The 21967-nt window shown below is 38.4% G+C and overlaps 1 protein-coding gene across 3 annotated transcripts in view; it reads right to left on the minus strand.

Annotated features, from left to right (window-relative positions):
• Positions 1-33: 33 nt before the first annotated feature.
• tp63 (tumor protein p63) overlaps positions 34-21967 on the minus strand; it is a 68607-nt gene continuing 46673 nt past the window's right edge. For 2 of the 3 annotated variants that reach the window (XM_056749810.1, XM_056749808.1), the window contains exons 9-12: positions 2743-2885; positions 2457-2607; positions 2271-2364; positions 34-2023 (exon numbers count right to left, since the gene is read on the minus strand). In XM_056749810.1, coding sequence (XP_056605788.1) covers positions 1721-2023; positions 2271-2364; positions 2457-2607; positions 2743-2885 — 691 coding nt within the window. In that variant the 3' untranslated portion in view covers positions 34-1720. The remainder of the gene's footprint in view (positions 2024-2270; positions 2365-2456; positions 2608-2742; positions 2886-21967) is intronic. The other variant, XM_056749811.1, reaches the window with a different exon arrangement.

The following is a 21967-nucleotide window of genomic DNA, read 5'->3' on the forward strand; positions in this document are numbered from 1 at the left end:
CATTTAAATGGAGACCGATCAGAGGCATCAGAGTAAAAGGAACAAATTATCTTTATTATTGAGACAGAATGCTTTTCTACATGTTGCTTGGAGACTAGATGCAGTACTATTATGACAAATACTTCCAAACAACAGTTGTTGTATGTACAGATTTGTGACTGTCTCTTTTAACATTCTTATTTAACAAATATTTCTACCAAGTCTTCTAAAGAAAGTACAGAGTTGTTAAATGTGTCAGAAGTGTACCAAAAAGGATTGATACTGATGAGACTAGATTCATACACCAGGTTTACATTGAAAACAAAAATGTGTACACAGACCATTTACCATAATAAATGATTACAGTATGAAATGTCAACACATGTCAAATGAATGTCAGGAAAACTATGGGTAACGTTAGGCACATGCTACATACTTTGAGTGCAAGAAATAAATCTTTAATTTTGTCCCACTATGCAAATTCTGAACATTATATTTGAAGGCCAGCACAGTCCCTTATAAAAATGTTTCTAGTAATCTTAGGCCTAATGCTTTTGATACTTAAATGCATATTTTCAAGTGACTATTTGATTTGTCTCTACAAACACAGAAACAATGCAACTTTTTTTGGTTTATATCAAAACAAGCAATATATACAAAATAATCCTTGTCAAATTAATGTGAAATTAAAGAATGTAAAAAAACTGTACAATAATGCCACGATGCTAACAAGTATCATGTGATTTGAAAACGTGGTAAAAACAAATACTGTAGGAATGGCCAATGTAAATAACTTTTAGACTTTGGGCAATAAACAAAATTTATTTTTATTGACACTGTCCTTCCAAACCATCCGATGTCCAAATTTTCAGGAAATTCAAAACAACAGTACTTTTTACATGATTAAATTCATGTAAAAACGTTGGCAATCACTTGTTAATACTTTTAATTGGTTAGATATTTGCAAACCCTATTGATAAACATAAAGGGTGACTAATTGTAATGTTTTATAGCAAGAAATAAAATCACTAAATATAGAGGTTTCTGAAGGACAGCAGCAATATGCATTTTAACAACCATTAGGAGCAATTTAATACACTGCGATTTACTACTAATAGATACAAGAAAGGGTTTACAATATTACATGACCACAGTCTTTCACCACAAATAAAAAGGATGAATAACACTTTCTGTAAGTATAAAGGTCCATGTGCTTTGAAATGTATATAATCAAAACTGACAAATGTCAACGTTTACAGTTGGCTATTGTTAATCTGCCTGAATGATCAAAACAAGATTACAAATATTTAACACTAAAGTTCATACTGGAGGGAAATATTTGAAAAAAAAAACATAAAAAAGCTTTCCCAAAAGCTCAGTGTTTAATTTTGCAAGAAGTAACAGTTATTTCTTAAGTGCTTTGTCTTAAGAAAGAGTAAAAATGAATTAGCAAAGCACCATTTCCCACAGCCACAGCTGCTAACATTTATTATAAAGGCTTGAAACAACAAGAAGAGCTAAATCCACCAGAGGAAAAATGAAACTAAGAATTTTAAGTGCATTTTATCTGCATATTTAATTTTATGTGAACTACAGCACTATAAAGCTCACAGTTTTTTTATCACTTGCAGAGGAAAACTGTGAAACGATTTGGACCAACACCAAAGTGTGTTTAAATGAAAGGAATGTGTAAAATAAGCATTCGCATACAACATAGTATATTGCAATGATTGCGTCACGTTCATTCACCCTCTTCTTTGATGCGCTGTTGCTTGTTACGGCGAGAATCAGGAGCTAGGTCAAAGGAGAAATCTGTCCAGTCATCTCGAGGGGGGAAGGAAATGGTCTGACGGAGGGTGAAACGCACAGCATCAATTACACGCTCACCTCGCGCTTCAGTGGAGCCAACACTGACAGTGGATGTTCCACTAGAGGTGCGCAAGACGTGGGGAGGTGGAGAGAATTCCATGGTCTGTCGGAACTCCATGATGCCTTTCCAGATGATGTGCTGGAATTCTGTGGGAATTTTCAGCCTGCACAAGTCCTGTGGATAGGTATACCACAGAGCTCATTAAAACAGCAGCCACTGTTCTGATCCCTCCATCAACAATGAGAGACAATGCCTAACTGGAATTGTGGTCTACAGAACTGGACAATGACTAACTTTATTTTTATACATTCTTGGTCAGTTTCTTTCAGACAGACATTGGCCTAAAGCTACAAGCTAAACCGGATCTGTAGGTTTTCAAACATGCATTCTATAAGGCTAAGGGAAAAGGCAAATCCCTCACCTCCAAGTTGTAGTTCTCAATCTGGTAGATATTGGTCAGACCCTGAGCAGTGAAATAGTCCAAGCAAGCTGAGCAGCCCAGCCTCAACAAGAAGCTACAAGATTTTAAATATGGGGTAAGAATTATTTTTTTATATTGGACTATTTTACTGTGATTTAAATAAGTGAACATATTACATGCGTTTACCTGGAAATGCTGTTGTCCATTGGGTAGGGTGGCGGAGGTGTACAGTGAGATGAGGGCACCATTTGTAACTGAGGCTGCAAAGGGTTGGTTGGGCTGAGGACACTCATGTCTGTGTTCATAGGAACAGGGCCACCCATCATAGTGGGAGTCACTGAAGGGAGGGGAAAGTGTTGAGACTGTATAACAACCTTCATTTATTTTTTTACAAATCCGCAAAAAAACTAATAGTAATGGTCAAAACATTTATAGGCAGTGGTAAGTATTAATGATTAAAAAGAGCTCTTACTATCACCCAGTCCTCCAGCCATGTTTGATGGGGTGAGTGTGTTACGTTGCTGGGGGTTAATAAGTTGACTGACTGATGGGAGCTTGTTTTTGCAGAGTGTAGGTGAGCTGGAACCGAAAGTAGGTTGAGATGGCAGAGAGCTCCTGAGGGAGAGAGGAAGATACAGATTGTGATACCTAGATACTAAATGATGTTTTATAAACAACGTTCGGGAGGAGAAAGTCAGAAAATCAAACTAATTACAGGGGAGGAGCACATCAATAAACCATCCTTTTAATCTCTGTTGTCTGTTCCTCGACAGCTTTCTAGCATTTCTAATCATTCTTACTCAATCCGGGGGGGATACTTTGGGTTCAGGCCAGGTCCTGAGCTAAGGGAAAAATCCCAGACTCGGAGCCCTCCCCTCAGACAAGCACGCCCAATACACATAAGCTTTTCTCAATTCATTTTATGTTAATGGTAACTCAGGAAAACTTTGTTAAACCATGGATAAGGACCAGAATTTTACTAACATAAATATGGCAGCCAGAGCTCAGGTACAGGTGCTAACCCTGTGCACAGATAATCAACACATAATAGTTGGACATGACATGATATTGAACTATTTAAAAAACTAAACTAAAAGTCTGGGACATTTTGCAAAAGGTGTAACTATGTCTAAGAATGTAAAAAATTGTAACTGTCAGGTAAAATAAAATGAATGGAATAATAATATACCTGTATATGCATATATCTGTAATAACATATCTTTAATTTTCTGCATAGATGTTTAACAGATATGAAAAAAATGGGAGAAGAAAAATATATGGTGTAAAAGTTAACAACAAAAATGAAAAAGAAAACGGCAGCTTTTGTGTTTACAATATCATCAGTAGTTTTAGTTTGTTTAGTTTTAGAATTAATGCATACATGTAATGTAATGTAATGTAAACTGACAATATTAAAATAAAAAAAACAAGCATTGTAAGCTAAATTCCCCTCCTAAAATCTTCTGCTTCTAATGAAATTTCCTGTGCAGTCAAATACTTTTTAGAATTAATTGGTGTCTGAAACAAGGCATGTCCATGTACACATAGCAGTAGAATATATATTTTTTTTTTTTACAATTTTATCTGAATCCTTAATACGCCTGCATTCAATCGCAGTTTGCTTGTTTCAGACACAGATCTGTGTCCTGTATGACGACGTCAGATGGGATATTGCGTCCTCCTCAAAAGGGCGCTAATCGGCTTTATAGTTTATAAATCTAATTATTTTCCTCATTCCAGCTGGATACTGCGTCTACATAAATGTATACAATGTTTGGGTTTTAATACATTTACATTTTAGTCAAACATCATGTTAGAAAACTAATAAATACTGGTAACTTTTTTATCATCAGTTTATGTCTTGTAATATAGGTATATAGTTGCTGATACCTTTTGGGTATCTCTTATCAGAAAAAAAGTTCATTCAAATGTACTATTAGTATATTTATTTTAAACTTAAAATAGAAAAGCAGACTTCCAGTCTACTTCTTATGTATTTCTCAAAAATATACAAATTTCTCAGGTAACACGCGCAGTTTCTGTCAATCTCATATTAATCTTGAGTACCTATAGAGTAGAAGAGGTTGCATGAAGAAGTCAGTTGACATTAATGCTCTGATGCAACATTTAAAGCTTGATGTCGAGTAGTCGATATTTTTACACTGTTCCTTTAACAAGACAGCTGACTGTTCCAAGAGACCTGGGCGTGGGACAGATATCATGCCCACACACTTCAGCAGGGTTCTGTCACTGTCCCAACAATAATATATGTTATCTTGTCACGCTTCTGCACTCATCATTCAGAATGTATCCTCTTTTGGTCCGCAACATTCACGATTTGTTCTGACGGCGCAGGTACATTAAACCGTAACGTTTTAGTAACCAGAACGAACTGCACCGCTCCAAGCGGGCCTCTATCCGGGTTGGTCCAGCATGGGAGTCAGGCGCTCTAACGAGGAGGCTAAAGACCGCAGTCCGCTATGATAAAGCATCTGCTGCATTAGTCTAAATAATATACAGTTGAAAGAAAAAGTATGTGAACCCCTTTGGGCTTACTTGGATTTCTTCATAAATTGGTCATAAAATGTGTTCTGATCTTCATCTAAGTCACAACAATAGAGAAACACAGTCTTCTTAAACTAATACCGCACAAACATTATACGTCTTCATGTTTTTATTGAACACAACATGTAAACATTCATAGTGCAGGGTTGAAAAAGTATGTGAACCTTTGGGTTGAATAACTGGTTGACCCTCCTTTGGCAGCAATTAACCTCAACCAAACGTTTCCTATAGTTGCAGATCAGACCTGCACAACGGTCAGGAGAAATTTTGGACCATTCCTCTTTACATAAGTGTTTCAGTTCAGCAATATTCTTGGGATTTCTGGTGTGAATCGCTCTCTTGAGGTCATGCCAGAGCATCTCAATCGGGTTGAGGTCAGGACTCTGACTGGGCCACTCCAGAAGGCGTATTTTCTTCTGTTGAAGCCATTCTGTTGTTGATTTACTTCTATGCTTTGGGTCGTTGTCCTGTTGCATCGTCCATCCTCTGTTAAGCTTCAGTTGGCAGACAGATGGTCTTAAGTTTTCCTGCAAAACGTCTTGATAAACTTTGGAATTCATTTTTCCATCGATGACAGTAATCCGTCCAGGGCCTGAGGCAGCAAAGCAGCCCCAAACCATGATGCCCCCTCCACCATATTTCACAGTTGGGATGAGGTTTTCATGTTGGTGTGCTGTGCCTTTTGTTCTCCACACATAGCGTTGTGTGTTCTTTCCAAACAACTCAATTTTGGTTTCATCTGTCCACAGAATGTTTTGCCAGTAGTGCTGTGGAACATCCGGGTGCTCTTTTTCAAACTTCAAACGTGCTTTTGGACAGCAGTGGCTTCCTCCGTGGTGTCCTCCCATGAAGTCCATTCTTGTTTAATGTTTTCCTTATTGTAGATTTGTCAACAAAAATGTTAGCATGTGCCAGAGATTTCTGTAAGTGTTTAGCTGACACTCTAGGATTCTTCTTCACCTCATTAAGCATTCTGCGCTGTGCTCTTGCAGTCTTCTTTAAAGGACGACCACGCCTAGGGAGTGTAGCAACAGTGCTGAACTTTCTCCATTTGTAGACAATCTGTCTTACCATGGACACATGTACATCAAGGCTTTTAGATATACTTTTGTAGCCCTTTCCAGCTTTATGTAAGTCAACAATTCTTGATCGTAGGTCTTCTGAGAGCTCTTTTGTGCGAGGCATGGTTCACATCAGACAACGCTTCTTCAGCACAGCAAACTCAAAACTGGTGTGTGTTTTTTATTGGACAGGCCAGCTTTAATCAACACATCCAATCTCATCACATTGATTGGACCCCAGGTTGGCTGACTCCTGGCTCCAATTAGCTCTTGGAGAAGTCATTAGCCTAGGGTTTCACATACTTTTTCCACCCTGCACTATGAATGTTTACATGTTGTGTTCAATAAAAACATGAAAACGTATAATGTTTGTGCGGTATTAGTTTAAGCAGACTGTGTTTCTCTATTGTTGTGACTAAGATGAAGATCAGAACACATTTTATGACCAATTTATGAAGAAATCCATGTAAGCCGAAAGGGTTCACATACTTTTTCTTTCAAATGTATTCACATTTTTTCTAAAGTCATTGGCCGTCACAAACAAATTCAACACATTTTTCTGTTATTTTGTCTGTTTCATGCACATGACACGTTAGTTTACTTGTTGTAAATGCAAGGGAAGCTTGGTCTGTACACACTTAAGGGAATTTTGGGTTGTACACACGCTTCAGATCTGAAGTAATGTTAGGCTGCTGTAGGAACCACCTGCTTCTCTTTTACTGCATAGACCTGCTACCACTGACCTTGCACTTAAAAATATTTTTTATTTTATTTTAATTGTTGTTGCTCTTGCTCAAAAAATGAACTACAGTTTATTTGTATTTAGATACCATATATTTAGTGGCTATTTTGTGGGAGTCCCGCCCAGTGTTCGAATTGTGTCGATGGGGGTCCCCTATCCAGCCCTTAAAAAATGCTATCGATCTTACGACATCAATGAAAAGTTTAGTCTGGCTTCAGACCGCATCATAGCACTGAAACTGCACTTGTTAGAATTACAAATGACCTTCTTATTGCATCAGATAAAGGTAACATCTCACTCTTAGTCCTGACTGACCTTATTGCTTTCGATAGTGTAGACCATAAAATACTATTAGATTGTTTACACAATTATACCGGTATTCAGGGACAGGCACTAGAATGCTTCAGATCTTAATTAACAGACAGATATTAATATGTCCATTTAAATGGGAAATCGTCAAATCTCACGCAAGTAAATTATGGATTACCTCAGTGATTGGTTTTAGGACCCTTGCTTTTCTCCATATACATGCTGCCCCTTGGCAACATTATTAGAAATCATGGAATTAGCTTCCACTGTTATGCAGATGATACTCAGCTATATATCTCATCAAGACCAGATGATTCCTTCAAACTATCCAAACTTGCATCGAGGACATAAAACATTGGATGACTAGTAATTTCCTTCTTTTAAACTCTAGCAAATGGAAATATTACTTATAGCACCAAAAACACGTAAACAGAATATCTCAGATTACAGCATGCAAATTGAAGGCTGTACAGGTACTCCAACAAATACAGTGTAAGACCTAGGTGTTATATTAGACGGCAACCTGTCATTTAAAAATCACATCTCAAATATCACAAAGACAGCCTTCTTCCACCTTGGAAATGTTGCCAAATTACGAAATATTTTATGTGTTGCTGACGCAGAAAAGCTTATTCATGCATTTGTGACCTCAAGACTTGACTATTGTAATGATCTACTTAGTGGTTGTCCTGTATCATCAATAAACAAACTACAGTTTGTTCAGAATGCAGCTGCCAGAGTTCTTACCAGGTCAAGAAAATACGACCAGGTTCGGTTTGGCCTTGTTTTGTGGTCGATGTCGGGCAACAGAGGAATAAAGTTAAAACATGCCATTACTATTTTCCCTGGTTGTTCCTCTGTTTTCTGGTGCCGATCGTGGAGTGGGTCCGTGTTGAACCTATACGGTTTTCGATGAGTGAGACTTCTGGGTTGCAGATGGTGGGCTCTCCCTCTTCCTTGTGGATATTTGCTCGGTGGCTTTTGGTCGGGGTCACTGAGTGCAGCTATGACACGTCAGAGGGGATCTGGCCCTCCCGGCTGAGCCTGGTTTCTCCCAAGGTTTTTTTCTCCATTAATCAATCGTTGGTGTTTGGGTTCCTCGCACAGCAGGGCAGTGTTGGCTTGCTCATCGGGAGACTGCATTTATTTATTTTAGTGGTGGGCCGTTAACTGCGTTTAACGTGCTGCGTTAACGTGAGACTCATATTGCGCGATAAAAAAAAAAGTCGCCGTTAATCTATTCTCAAAGTTGGGTTGGGAGCTGGGTCTATACTACGCAAGCTATGATGACTTTCACCTTGATATTTTAGCGCGGATGTATACCTATCTTAATTGCACTGTACCGGGAATGTACTGTAGGAGCTCTTCCAGTCTTAAGTACCACCTAAACGCAAAGCATCCCTTAGCTAATGCGGAAGTAAACACAAGTACATCTTATTGAACATAATTTATTTTCATCACCAATTATCATAGTAGAACAGCTTTCTGAAGCAGTCTGTGATGCCTTTTGGAAACAGGAGATGAGCCCCTGGTCTAATGCGCCACCTGGCTTGAGAAACCTGTTCTCAAAGACTTACTTTTAATCATTATTTGGGTAGCACACATATTCTGAATGCCTTCGGCAGAATTTAAATGAGCCATTTTAATCTAGATTAATCTAGATTAAAAAAAAAAATCTATGCCAACCACTAATTTATTTATTAATTAGATATTATTTATTAGAATGATCTTGCTTGTTCTATAAACACCATGCACTAGGCTGTGTTTTACCTTTTCTCATTTTCCTGTTTGCCCCTGTAAAGCTGCTTTGAACAATGCACATTGTGAAAAGCGCTATATAAATAAACTTGAATTGAATTGAATTACTGTTATTTTTCTATTTAGCATTGTACGCTTTTTATTCACAAAAACAAATTTCTTAAGATTTAGCCTGTTTAATGTCTGTCTGGCTGAGATTTTGCTTTTTGCAAAATCTCTTAAAGACTAAGAAGCATTAGATCATGAAAATTACATTTCATCCAGTGTGTTATGTTGCCGTGTTTGAAAGTAAGCAGTCTGCCAAGATGTTAGCCCGAAGGTGAATAAATAACAAAGTTATTGGCTTGTAAAAAAGGGACTCGATTTGTATCACGCAAATGAGACGTGAACTAGTACCGCCGCGTATCTACATCACTAGACATAGTACTCGCCTACGTTTCCTGAGACTGCTGCGAAAACTTCACTCTCCTCCCCCAAATCACCGTCGCTCATTCGTGATGCATGTGCCGTCTAAAACCTGTGTTCTACTTTGTGTAACTAAGTGCGTCTTATTTAAACTACCAAAGGAGGAACTTCTCAGGAAACAATGGTTACAATTCATTTTCAAATGACACCAAAGGAGTATAACCCCAGGGTTTTACTGTGCGCCCGTCATTTCACCAGAGATTGCTTCAATAATCTTGGAACATTCACCGCAGGACGTGTTAAAAGACTATCATTGAAACAGGGGGAAATAGCAACGTTATTAGAAATCTCTGCCATCTCTATCTATACACTGTATATAATATATAACCTGTAAACCGTAATCCAGCAATGATGGTAGGAGTTCAATTTGCGACACATGATGAACGCTGTAACAAATTCAAGGAATGGGAATGAGGCGGTCACCAGCGAACGTTCAACAACTTTTAATAAAAATTAAACAAACCACAAAACGAAAGTAAAATTCCTGCATTTTACTCTTTAAATTTATTGATAACAGTAAGATTAACAATATTTTCAAAATGTATGATTTTCCTTTATTTATTTATTTATTTTCTTGTCCTTTGATTCTTGTTCTTTATATTTGTCATGATCCTGCCTCTCCTTGTCATGATTTGCAGGTCTTGTTGCAGGATCATGACAGAGGGCATGGCATTGTTTTGATTTTGTAATGCCATGCTCTCTCTCCGGTGTCGCGTCCTTTAGCCCCACCTCATCCTCCCCCCTGTTAAGGCACCCCTGAACGTACGTGCCAATTGCCAACAAAACAAAGACATTTGATTCAGTTTCATAACCGGTTCATGAGGAGCATCTTCCTGAGACTGCTCCATTTAGCAGTTTCAAACGATCTGCAAATCCAGAGTTATATCCACCGTTTATCACCGAAATGGTATTGGGGGAATGTATCGAGCATGTAATAAAACAGCAATTCTGAATAAAACATCAGTTTTTTTAACTGTTTTGCCATAGTTCATTTTTACATACCTCGGAATCTTCACATTTTCTTCTAGTTATTCCACCTTGTCTTTTAATTTACATCTTCAAGTTTACATAGTCTGATTTGGGTTGGAATAAAATTACTTAATAAAAAATAAATTTCCTTATTTTAACTAAGCAGTGGCAACTCTGAATTATAGAATATGATTAAATGAAAAAAACATATTAATTTATGTTTACTTACTACTTGCAACTGAGACACCTAGCAACTGCTAATTGTTTTGATTTTTAGATGAGTTCATGTTGTTATGTATATAATATAGACTAATATAGAGATTAAAACAAGAAGTCCAAAACTAGTGATTTGCATTGGTAAAGTAAATTAGAGCTGTATTGTAAATGTTCATAAATAGCTTTTAGTGTTAATCCATAACCCATGGATTATAGTGACTAATTCTTTCTTTCATTTGCAGAAGTTTGGTTCTGAAACAAGTGGAAGTATACATAGTAAGGATTGTGTCAGTTTCCTTCTTTCAAGTCAGACAATGCATTAAAGTTACTGTGCCACAAAAAATGATTATAATATAATTTTTCTTACACAACGTTGCAGTGAAAATTAGAAATGATTTATCCATGCACATCATTATTTTTGTAAATTTAATTTGCAGTTTTAATCTTTAATCAAAAACCTTAAGCTCCACTCCCCCTCTAAACAACAACACTTCTCTTCATGATGTAATGCCTGAAAAAGAGGTATATATACTGACTGTCCAATGGGTACCGGTGGTGTATTAGGCCAATTTACAATGATCCAATCAATTAGGGGAGGGTAACATAAAGTCCTGGCCTTCTTTTTTTTAGAAGCCATTTTACTCAGATGTACGTCACGATGTGGACAATCACAACTTCTGTTTCAGAAGATTCTAAGATCATAACAAATTTTATTCATTCTGAGATGTAATGCCTTTCAAATGCTAAAAAGACCCACAGACATTGCTTTGAGAATTCTTCTTTATATAAACCCTATAAATACACAATATTTCCATATAAACCCCTATTTTTCTCTGTTATTTGTACAAAAAGAAGATGCTTCTGATTGTTTAAATGTAATCTAAGTATGATTGTAATATTGTTTGTTCTTCTTACAGAACTGTGATTGTGATAAACCCAATCACCTTTAGAGATTGTTTCTGCGTCAAGCACTGCTAAGTCAGAGATGGTGAAGTGACTGAAGGGTTAAAGCTGAATGTAATGGTCATTTCAGAGCATCTGAGAAATCTAGAAAAGCCAGAGTGAACATGGCGTCGAGCGGATTGCGTGGAGTGGTAGCCTCTGCGGAGGGTAGAAATCCATTTGGTCAATATATCCAAAGTTAGAGGTTTTCTTGTGTCCTGGCGGGCGGGTTGAGCTCTTTGGATTCCTTTGATGAGCATGAAGCTTGAGAACTGGCTATAGCGGGGCAGGTTGAGTTGAACTTTTTTTGGCGAAAAATTGGAATCCGCTTAGGTATCCTTTAATTGAGCTGGTTTGAAGGTTTTTGTTGATATTCAGGAAGGATATGAATGAGGTGATAGTAAGCAGAGAGAAATCGGGAAAGGGAATGTTGTATGTATGGTGGATTGACTTAACTCTTCCACACGGTTAGGTAAGACTGAAGGGTCCTAAGGGAGACGGCTTGGATAATAGAATTGAGGGAAGAGTCTAGGAGAGTTTTAAGTGGGTGATTTACGGGAATATTTGTTCTGAATAACGAGGTACTGGTGTTGGTAGGGGCGCCAGCAGCTTGAACTTCTGCCAGAATTTGTGATCTGATGGTTCCTGAGACGGGAGGCAGTTCCACAGCCGGTGTGTTGACATCGCTGATAGAAGAGATAGAAGTGAGGGAATGGCATCCACTTGAGCAGCTAGCGGAGGCATGTTCGCGCTAGCAGCGGCTTCTAAAGTGGCTATGTAAGGTCTGGGTACCAGCGCCTGAGATGCTAGTGGAGGCTGCCTCACTCAACTCAACTTTATTTATATAGCGCTTTTTACAATTTTCATTGTTACAAAGCAGCTGATCATGAGACACATTGAATACAAGTATGAATTCTAAAGCAACCCCCCGGCCAGGCAGATAGTGCAAAACAATATGCAAACGGTGGTGAGGAACCCAAAACTCCCATCGAGAAAAAAAACCTCAGGGGAACCCAGGCCCAACCAGGGGATTCCAGTTCCCCTCTGACAAAAGCTGCCTCTGCACAAGCTAAACAGTGCTTGCACAACAAGGCTTAGTAAAAATATAAAAATTAAGGATTTAAGATTATCATTAACAATCTAATAACATTTGAAATGTTGTAGGAAAAACAAAGTTATCGCGTCCTTTATCCAGCTCTATCCTCTTAGCTCTTGTCAGGTCACCGCTTCCCATTCTCAGCTCTGCCATCAGGTCTGGGCATGCACTGCATCGTGTGGTAACCTTGGAACAAAGAGACAAGGCTGGCTGAGAGTAGAGTACTGTTCTGCACTCTTTGATGCAACAAGTACATCATTTGTTGTTGGATGTGTTCCTGGTTCCGGTTGATCTAAATAATGCAGCCTAAATCCTCTGAGGATTAACATTATGGAGGTGTAGTGTATGCAAGATTAAAAAGATGAGTCTTTAGTCTAGATTTAAACTGACAGAGTGTGTCTGCTTCCCGGACTGTGCAGGGAAGAATATTCCAAAGTTTAGGTGCTAGATAAGAAAAGGATCTACCACCTGCACTTGATTTTGAAATTCTAGGTATTACCAACTGACAGGACGCCTGAGAGCGTAATGTACGTGGAGGTCTGTAATACAATAGAAGTTCATTCAAATACTGCGGTGCTAGACCATGTAGGGCTTTATAGGTAATAAGCAAGGTCTTAAAGTTAATGCAATGCTTTATAGGTAACCAGTGCAAGGTTGACAGAACCGGGGTTATATGCTCATACTTTTTAGTACGTATAAGAACTCGAGCTGCCGCGTTTTGAACCAGTTGCAGTTTTTGTAATAGGCTCGCAGGGCAACCACCTAGAAGTGCATTACAGTAATCTAGTCTTGATGTCATGAATGCATGAATTAATTTCTCTGCATCTGACAGTGACAGCATATGACGTAATTTGGATATATTCTTAAAATGGAAAAATGCAATTTTACAGGTGTTGGCGACATGGCTTTCAAATGACAGAGTACTGTCGAATACAACGCCAAGATTCTTAGCTGATGACGAGGATTTTATGGGGCATCCTTCAATCGTTAAGCAGTATTCTTGGTTGTTACGCATAGCAGTTTTCGTTCCAGTAAGTAACACTTCTGTTTTGTCCGAGTTTAGTAGTAAAAAATTGTTACTCATCCACATTTTTAAGTCAACTATGCAATCCTTTATTCGATGGAACTGCTGGGTTTCATGAGGCTTCGAGGAAATGTAAAGTTGAGTATCATCAGCATAACAGTGAAAGCTAATTCTGTGTCGCTTTATTATATCTCCTAGAGGTAGCATGTATAATGCGAAGAGCAGAGGCCCCAAGACTGAGCCCTGTGGTACACTGTACTGGACTTGTGATTTGCAGGACACCTCATTGTTTATTGCTACAAATTGAAAACGGTCGGATAAATAAGACTTAAACCATTTCAATGCTATTCCGTTAATGCCGACATAATTTTTGAGTCTATGTAGAAGTATGCTGTGGTCAATGGTGTCAAATGCAGCACTGAGGTCTAGCAGCACCAATAATGAAATACAGCCACGGTCAGACGCTAAAAGCAGATAATTTGTAACTCTGATCAAAACAGTCTCTGTACTGTGACATGCTCGAAATCCAGACTGGAATTCGTCATTAATGTCATTCCTTTGGAGGAAGGAGCATAATTGAGTTGAAACTACTTTTTCCAGAACTTTAGATATAAAAGGTAAATTCGATATAGGCCTGTAATTCCCTAGTTCTTTACGGTTGAGTTTTTTTTTTTTTAAAAGAGGCCTTATAACAGCCACCTTAAATGCTTTAGGCACATGTCCTAATGTCAGAGATGAGTTAATAATACTGAGAAGAGGATCTATAATTTCTGGGAGCATTTCTTTCAGTAGTTTTGTAGGTATAGGGTCTAGCATGCATGTTGTTGATTTAGATGATCTAATGATTTTAGACAGTTCATCGTGATCTACTGTAGAAAATAATTGCAATTTCTCCTTAGGGCTGCTGTAGTTAGTTTGTTCAGCGGATTTCAGTACAGGTTGCATTGTTATAATTTTTTCTCTTATATTTTGGATTTTACTCGTGAAGTAGTTCATAAATTCATCACTGTTATGCTGATAATCAGAATCTTACGTCAATGACGACTTATTTTTTATTAATTTAGCCACGGTGTTAAATAAAAACCTAGGGTTGTGATGGTTTTCCTCTATTAGTGTTGAAAAGTAGGTGGATCGAGACGTTTTTATGGCATTCCTGTAATTTCGAGTACTATACTTCCATGCTGCCTCATGTTAGTGGGCGACGGAAGCACCGCTGGCCAAGAGCCAAGGGTGGGAAAGGGGTATGAATGAGCCCAGGCTCTGGGTGGTAGCAAGCTAGCGTATCTTGGGTGGCTAGATGTGTCAGCTGATGGCAGGGCATTGGCGGGAGACGTGCTCTGGAATGTGGCTGCAGGGATGAGCTGCAGGAATCTCTCGACTGGGTTGTCAATGACATCCTGGGAATCCGTGGTGCTACCCATGCAGGCTGATGGCTTGCTTGCAATGCTGAGGTGGCTTGAGGTGACCTGCTGCTGCAACCTGACGATCTTAGGCTCTTTCTCGTGAGGGCAGGGGTTCGATCCGGACATGTTGTGGTCGATAGTCGTCTAGTGTTGCCGGAAACTGAAAAGTCTGGGGACTTGATCGCTTCTGGCCGGGGACTGCCAGAGAGCCCTGATGTCTGGCAGGTATGCGATGATGTTTAGTTTGTCATGGTGAGATTTTGAGCGAATAATTGTTACTGACACCTGAGTGTCAGTCGGCGTTTAGCAGTGAGCAAGCGTACCGGCAGCAAGTGCACCTGAGAATGAACGAGGTCACAGTCGCGACGTAAATCAGCGGGGATCACTTCCCGAATCTGGGGGGAAAATGTAAGTGGAAATGTTGCTTTACGGATCGGGCCTGCTGCTTGGCTGCAGCACTTTCAAAATCCGTAGGATCCCTTGAATATTTTACGTCTTTTCTGAGTTGATAAAATCATTTTAGAGTTTGTAATTTATGCAAACAAGCTGCTTTTTTGCATGTGCGTCTATGAGCAACGTTGTTGTGAAACGTCCGAAACGTGATTATCCATGGACATAGCATCGAACTGAACTTGAGACTGAAGAGAGAGTGAAGGTGAGAAGTCTTGACTATTTATATAGGCTCTCTCTCTCTTGAACTGATAGGTCAGGTGCTGTGGTTGCTGATAGCGGTCCAGCCGAGATAATTATCTGCTCCTTCTCCTCCCGAACTTTGTTAATAAAACATCATGTATAGTATTCTTATCTGTATAGAGGAAAGTCTGAACTATTTTGTTCCACTGCATTGTTCCTCTAATTCCTTGCCTCATGTGGATTAGAGTAATGCAAACTCCTCACCTTTCTGTGACAATTAACCTTTTTATGAGATTTAAAATGTCAAGAAATCAGACCATTGTGTGTTTTGCCAGTTCTGACTGTCACAGTCTAGCGCGGTCTAGTACTGTTAAGTTTATGTCTAAGTCAAAGTTACCTAGCTGTAGTCTTGTTAGCTTCTGCTATTTGCTACAGTGCCTTTGCCCCTCTGTTATTTTCCTTTGTGCCCTTCAGCACCCACTGTGTGATAAGAGGGACCTTCCCTCTCATCACATCCCGGCATGTCTCCATCAGTGATCACTGCTGTCGTTTTGGAATCAGCCAGCGGGTCTATGCTTCTCCCGCTAAGCATGCACCCCGTGTTGGTCAGGATGTCCTGTTCGGATTCTACAACTGATTCTTGCTGTGAGTACTGTTGAGTTAAGACCTCTCCACACGGACTCACGTGGTTCCTGTGCTCGAGGGTTGGTCTTTTGGTCTTTTGGACTGTACTTTAATAAAGACTAAAAAAGTGATTATACCCGTTTTTGAGTCTTCGAATTCTCTGTATTTTTCAGCGTCATGACAATCATGATAATACAAATAAACATGAGTTTAGAAAATGTCAGAATGTTTTCATGCCTTCCATTTAACTAGAAAATAGTCTGACTGGTCATGACTTCTATGTTTACAGTATTAAGAAAACATATTATCAAGTTTTATACAGGAATTGCAATTATTTTCTACCGTAGATAACGATGAACTGTCTAAAATCATTAGATCATCTAAATCAACAACATGCATGCTAGACCCTATACATACAAACCTACTGAAAGAAACGCTCCCAGAAATTATAGATCCTCTTCTTAGTATTATTAATTATTATTATTATTAGAACATGTGCCTAAAGCATTTAAGGTGGCTATTATAAGGCCCCTTGTCGAAAAAACCCAAACTCAACCCTAGAGAACTAGGGAATTACAAGCCTATATCGAATTTACCTTTTACACCTAAAGTTCTGGAAAAAGTAGTTTCAACTCAATTATGCTCCTTCCTCCAAAGGAATGACATTAATGAAGAATTCCAGTCTGGATTTCGAGCATGTCACAGTATAGAGACTGTTTTGATCAGAGTTACAAATGATCTGCTTTTTGCGTCTGACCGTGGCTGTATTTCGTTATTGGTGCTGCTAGACCTTAGTGTTGCATTTGACACCATTGACCACAGCATACTCCTACACAGACTTGAAAAGTAGGTCGGCATTAATGGAATAGCATTGAAATGGTTTAAGTCTTATTTATCTGACTGTTTTCAATTTGTAGCAATAAACAATGAGGTGTCCTGCAAATCGCAAGTCCAGTATGGTGTACCACAGGGCTCAGTCTTAGGGCCTCTACTCTTCGCATTATATATGCTACCTTTAGGAGATATAATAAAACGACACGGAATTAGCTTTCACTGTTATGCTGATGATACTCAACTTTATATTTCCTCGAAGCCTCATGAAACACAGCAGTTCCATCGAATAATGGAATGCATAGTCGATTTAAAAAACTTGATGAGTAACAATTTTTTACTACTGAACTCGGACAAAACAGAAGTGTTACTTACTGGACCGAAAACCGCCATACGTAACAACCAAGAATACTGCTTAATTATTGACGGATGCTCCATAAAATCCTCGTCGTCAGCTAAGAATCTTGGCGTTGTATTCGATAGTAATTTGAGAGCCATGTCGCCAACACCTGTAAAAGTTTTTCCATCTTAAGAATATATCTAAACTACGTCATATGCTGTCACTGTCAGATGCAGAGAAATTAATTCATGCATTCATGACATCAAGACTAGATTACTGTAATGCACTTTTAGGTGGTTGCCCTGCAGGCCTATTACAAAAACTCCAACTGGTTCAAAATGCGGCAGCTCGAGTTCTTACACGTACTAAAAAGTATGAGCATATAACCCCGGTTCTGTCAACCTTGCACTGGTTACCTATAACGCATCGCATTAACTTTAAGACCTTGCTTATTACCTATAAAGCCCTACATGGTCTAGCGCCGCAGTATTTGAACTTGCAGAGTGAACTTCTATTTTTTTACAGTCCTCCACATGCATTACGCTCTCAGGCGTCTTGTCTGTTGGTAATACCTAGAATTTCAAAATCAAGTGCAGGTGGTAGTTCCTTTTCTTATCTAGCGCAAAAACTTTGGAATATTCTTCCCTAAACTGTCCGGGAGGCAGACACACTCTGTCAGTTTAAATCTAGACTAAAGACGCATCTTTTCAATCTTGCATAAACTACACTCCCATAATATTAATCCTCAGAGGATTTAGGCTGCATTATATTAAGATCAACCGGAACCAGGAATTCATCCAACAACAAATGATGTTCTTGTTGCATCAACAAGTTCAGAACAGTACTCTACTCTCAACCAGTCTTATCTCTTTGTTCAAAGGTTACTGCAGGATGCAGTTCATGCCAAGACCTGATGGCAGAGCTGAGAATGGGCATCGACCTGACAAGAGCTGAAATGATAGTGCTGGATAAAAATTTCAAATGCTATTAGATTGTTAGTGATAATCTTAAATCTATAATTTACCTTATTAGTAAGTTTATTTATTTTTTATTTAGCCTTGTTGTGCAAGCACTGTTGAGCTTGTGCAGAGGCAGCAGCCTTTGCCAGAGGGTAACTGGAATACCCTGGTTGGGCCTGGGTTCTCCTGAGGGTTTTTTTCTCGATTGGAGTTTTGGGTTCCTCGCCACCATTTGCATGCTGTTTTGCACCATTTGCCTGGCCGGGGGGGCTGCCTTAGAATTCAGAAGTTTTACATAATTAATATTGCATATAGGAATTTATAGTCTGTTTAACATTTGACCTGTGGTTCTCTCTGCTTTATCTCAAATGTGTGGTTTCATTGTGCGAGTGTGTTTGCGTGTGTGCGTTGATGTGTGTTAGTATGTATACATATTGTGTGTGTGGAGTATTTGTATGTTTGTCTTTTGTGTTTTCACCATTTTCTTGTTTTTACAGATGTATAACTTAAGTTGTTTTACTTGTAGTCAATGTGTCTCGTGTACAGCTGCTTTTTAACAATGAAAATTGTAAAAAGCGCTATTTAAATAAAGTTGAGTTGAGTTGAGGTGTTGTTAATCCGATGTTTAACTAAAGGAAACATAAATAAACACGTATAAGCACTAATAAGCACAAATAATAAAGAGACATTTTAGTAGTATTAGATGCTTCCTTGTTCAGGACACCCATGTGCGACTCTTGCGCATTTGTGCTGGAGAGTTTGCAGTCAGTTTCCAGAGCTTTTTAGCCACTGTGTGGCCTGCTTGTGTAACTGCAGCGGCTCCAGCAGCGTTATGTAAAACTCAAATCTAATTGGACAGCGTGTTTCATCGCATGGCGGCGGAGGGAAAAAACTGGACAAAAAAAACCCAATTGTTCTCTTGTGGCACAATTGATCACGCGCACTTCAAAAAGACTTCAAAGGGATCTATTTGTGTCATCGCGTCTCACAATCGTGTCACTCTATCGCGTGCACTGAAAAGTCTATTACACCTAAAATGGGGGGCCAAACAGGAAATAATTATAAAAAGCATGAATATATAGTAATAAGTATTAATATATAAATGTTAATCCGAATATATGGTTATAAATCTGAATATATACATGTAAACCTGAATATATAGTTATACGTTTGACTCTGTAAATATAAACGTGTAAATATAAACGTGAATATATAGTTATTATTCTGAATAAATAAATCTGAATATATGATTATAAATCTGAATACATAGTTATACATCCTAAATAGATAAATGTAAATCCCCAAAATATAATTATAAATCCTGAATATATATAAATGTAAATCTGAATATATTGTTGTAAGTCTGAATATATTGTAATAATTCCTAACTGAAAACATGCTATGATCTAAAGAAATCCAAGAACCAATGAAAAACACATTAATTGCCATGTGTCATGGTTGCAAAGCCATTTCTAAGCAATTAACCACAAATAGAGTAAACTTGGAACACTGGTTAACCTTCCAGGAGTGGCCTGCCTTCCAAAATGACTCCAAGAGTGCATCAATGACTCATCCAGGAGGTCAGAATAGAACCCAGAACAACATCTAAAGAAATGCATTTCTCAGATCTAAATTCAGTTAAGGTCAATGTTCATGATTCGATAATAAGAAAGAGCCAAAATGTCATCCATGGTAGAGTTCAAAAACAGTGATGACCAAAAAGAACACAATGGTTCAGCTTAAATTTGCCAAAAAAAACATTTTGATTATCCCCAACAGCTCTGGGCAAATATTTTACTGACTGATGAGACAAAATTTAAAATTTTTGGAATCTTTTTATTAAAGAACACCATAACAACAGTCAAACATAGTGATGGTAGTGTGATCGTCTGTGCATTGTTTGCAGCTCCAGAACCGGGACAACTTGCCATAATTGCGGAATCATAAATTCTACCCTCTACAAGAAAATCCAGCCATAATGTCCAGTGAGTGAGTGAGTGAGTGAGTGAGCGAGGGAGAAAGAGATTATTGAAGGAAGCACGTTGGACGAGAACGGTTCAGCAGATGGCAGCTTACGAGCACCCCGGACATCGTCTTTATGTATTAAGTATTGTTTACTTTATAATAAATTCCCCACTGGGGTTGCTCGAATCAGCGCTGTGTGAGTGTCGTGTCTCTTACCCCGTCACAATGATGAATATGCAAAAAAAGAAAACACCGGAAGGAGAAATTCTTTTTATATTGCTGTGAAAAAGTATTTCCCCCTTGAGGATTTTTTGAATAATTTTCTGACCGCTCATAAAATTATAATTGTATCTTTCCTCTCCCTGTATAAATTATATAATAAAATAGTCTTCCTGACTGTTTTTGGTTGCCTGTGTCTATTTTTTAGCATTTGTTGTGGTTCATTTGCTTGTAATTATTAATTATTTATTGATAAATTACTTATGTTTTATGTGTCTTAACAGAATTTAACATCGAGATGTACCAATCATCATAGAAACATGAGAAACATATGATTGCATGAAAACTGTTACTGTATTACACATTGTGCATTCTTCCTATTCAAATGTAACACACAAAACTGATAAATACAGTACTTTCTCTCTAACACTCATAGAAAATGTCACTATAAATGTATCAACATTTTAATCAGTGCATATAATGTGTTAGTATTTAGCAGGGCTGGATTGGTAATCGGGCATACTCACGGTGGGCCGATGCCCAGTGGGCCAAAAACAGAGGGGGACCCTATGGAACATGAAATGCAGTAGCAAAGGGGCCGTAGAACTGAACGCGAACATGCACAGACGGAATCGAAGGTCCACTTGGCAGAGAATGGAAAATTGCTGACAATGCAGCTGATTCCTACTTAAACTTATTCAAACAAGATGAACTATCACCTAATTTGAAACTATTGAGATTTCATGAGTAGAGCTCATGATGGATGTTAAGCCTAAAGACGAACAATATAATTTTAGAATGAAAATAACTCAGAATTCAGGACATATAATGTTCTTTAATGTTCTCAAAGAACAGCATATTGTTAACTACATAAAGCAATGTTTCCCAATCCTGATCATGGAGTACCCCAACACTGCAAATTTTTTATGTCACTCACTTTAATCTGACAATGTTAAGTGTTCACATTAGTTTCTGTGGACTTTTAGTTTTGTTCCTTTAATGAGTTCCTGTTTTCTGTCCTATCTTGTAGTCCTCTGTAGTTCTCTTTTTCATTGGGCCTTTCTTGATTATCCTCCCGGGTGTTTCTTGATAATTTGTTTACCCCTATGAATTTAAAACCCAGTGTGCCTTTGTCTATTGTCACTTGTTGAATGTTTTGTCATGTTCCCAGTGTTTGCTTGCCGTTTAGTGGATTACCTTTTTTGTTTTCATTAACTTTTAAACTGCATATGGATCCACTTCTTGCCTGGTTTCTCATAAAATCTTAAACTGCATATGGATCTGCGTTTTGCCTTTTTTCTCCTCCCGCTGTTAAAGAACGACTGACCACAAAATGAATCCAGCAGAACACCTCATCCGTCTCTGTCAAGGTAACCTCACCATGGAGGACTTTTTTAAAATTGCACAACTTACTATTGACCCTGATTGTGCCCCACTGACTTCTATTTATATCGCATAAATTAATCACTCAAAGTCACCTGATCCGAAATGGTATTTGAGGGTCGCTCGTACAATTCTTGGACTATGCATTAGCGTGCATTGGGTCGGCCTTCACAGTGGGAGTTGTGGGGGATGA

The sequence above is a fragment of the Triplophysa dalaica genome, chromosome 6 (genome assembly GCF_015846415.1).
Source record: "Triplophysa dalaica isolate WHDGS20190420 chromosome 6, ASM1584641v1, whole genome shotgun sequence".
Taxonomy (NCBI): domain Eukaryota; kingdom Metazoa; phylum Chordata; class Actinopteri; order Cypriniformes; family Nemacheilidae; genus Triplophysa; species Triplophysa dalaica.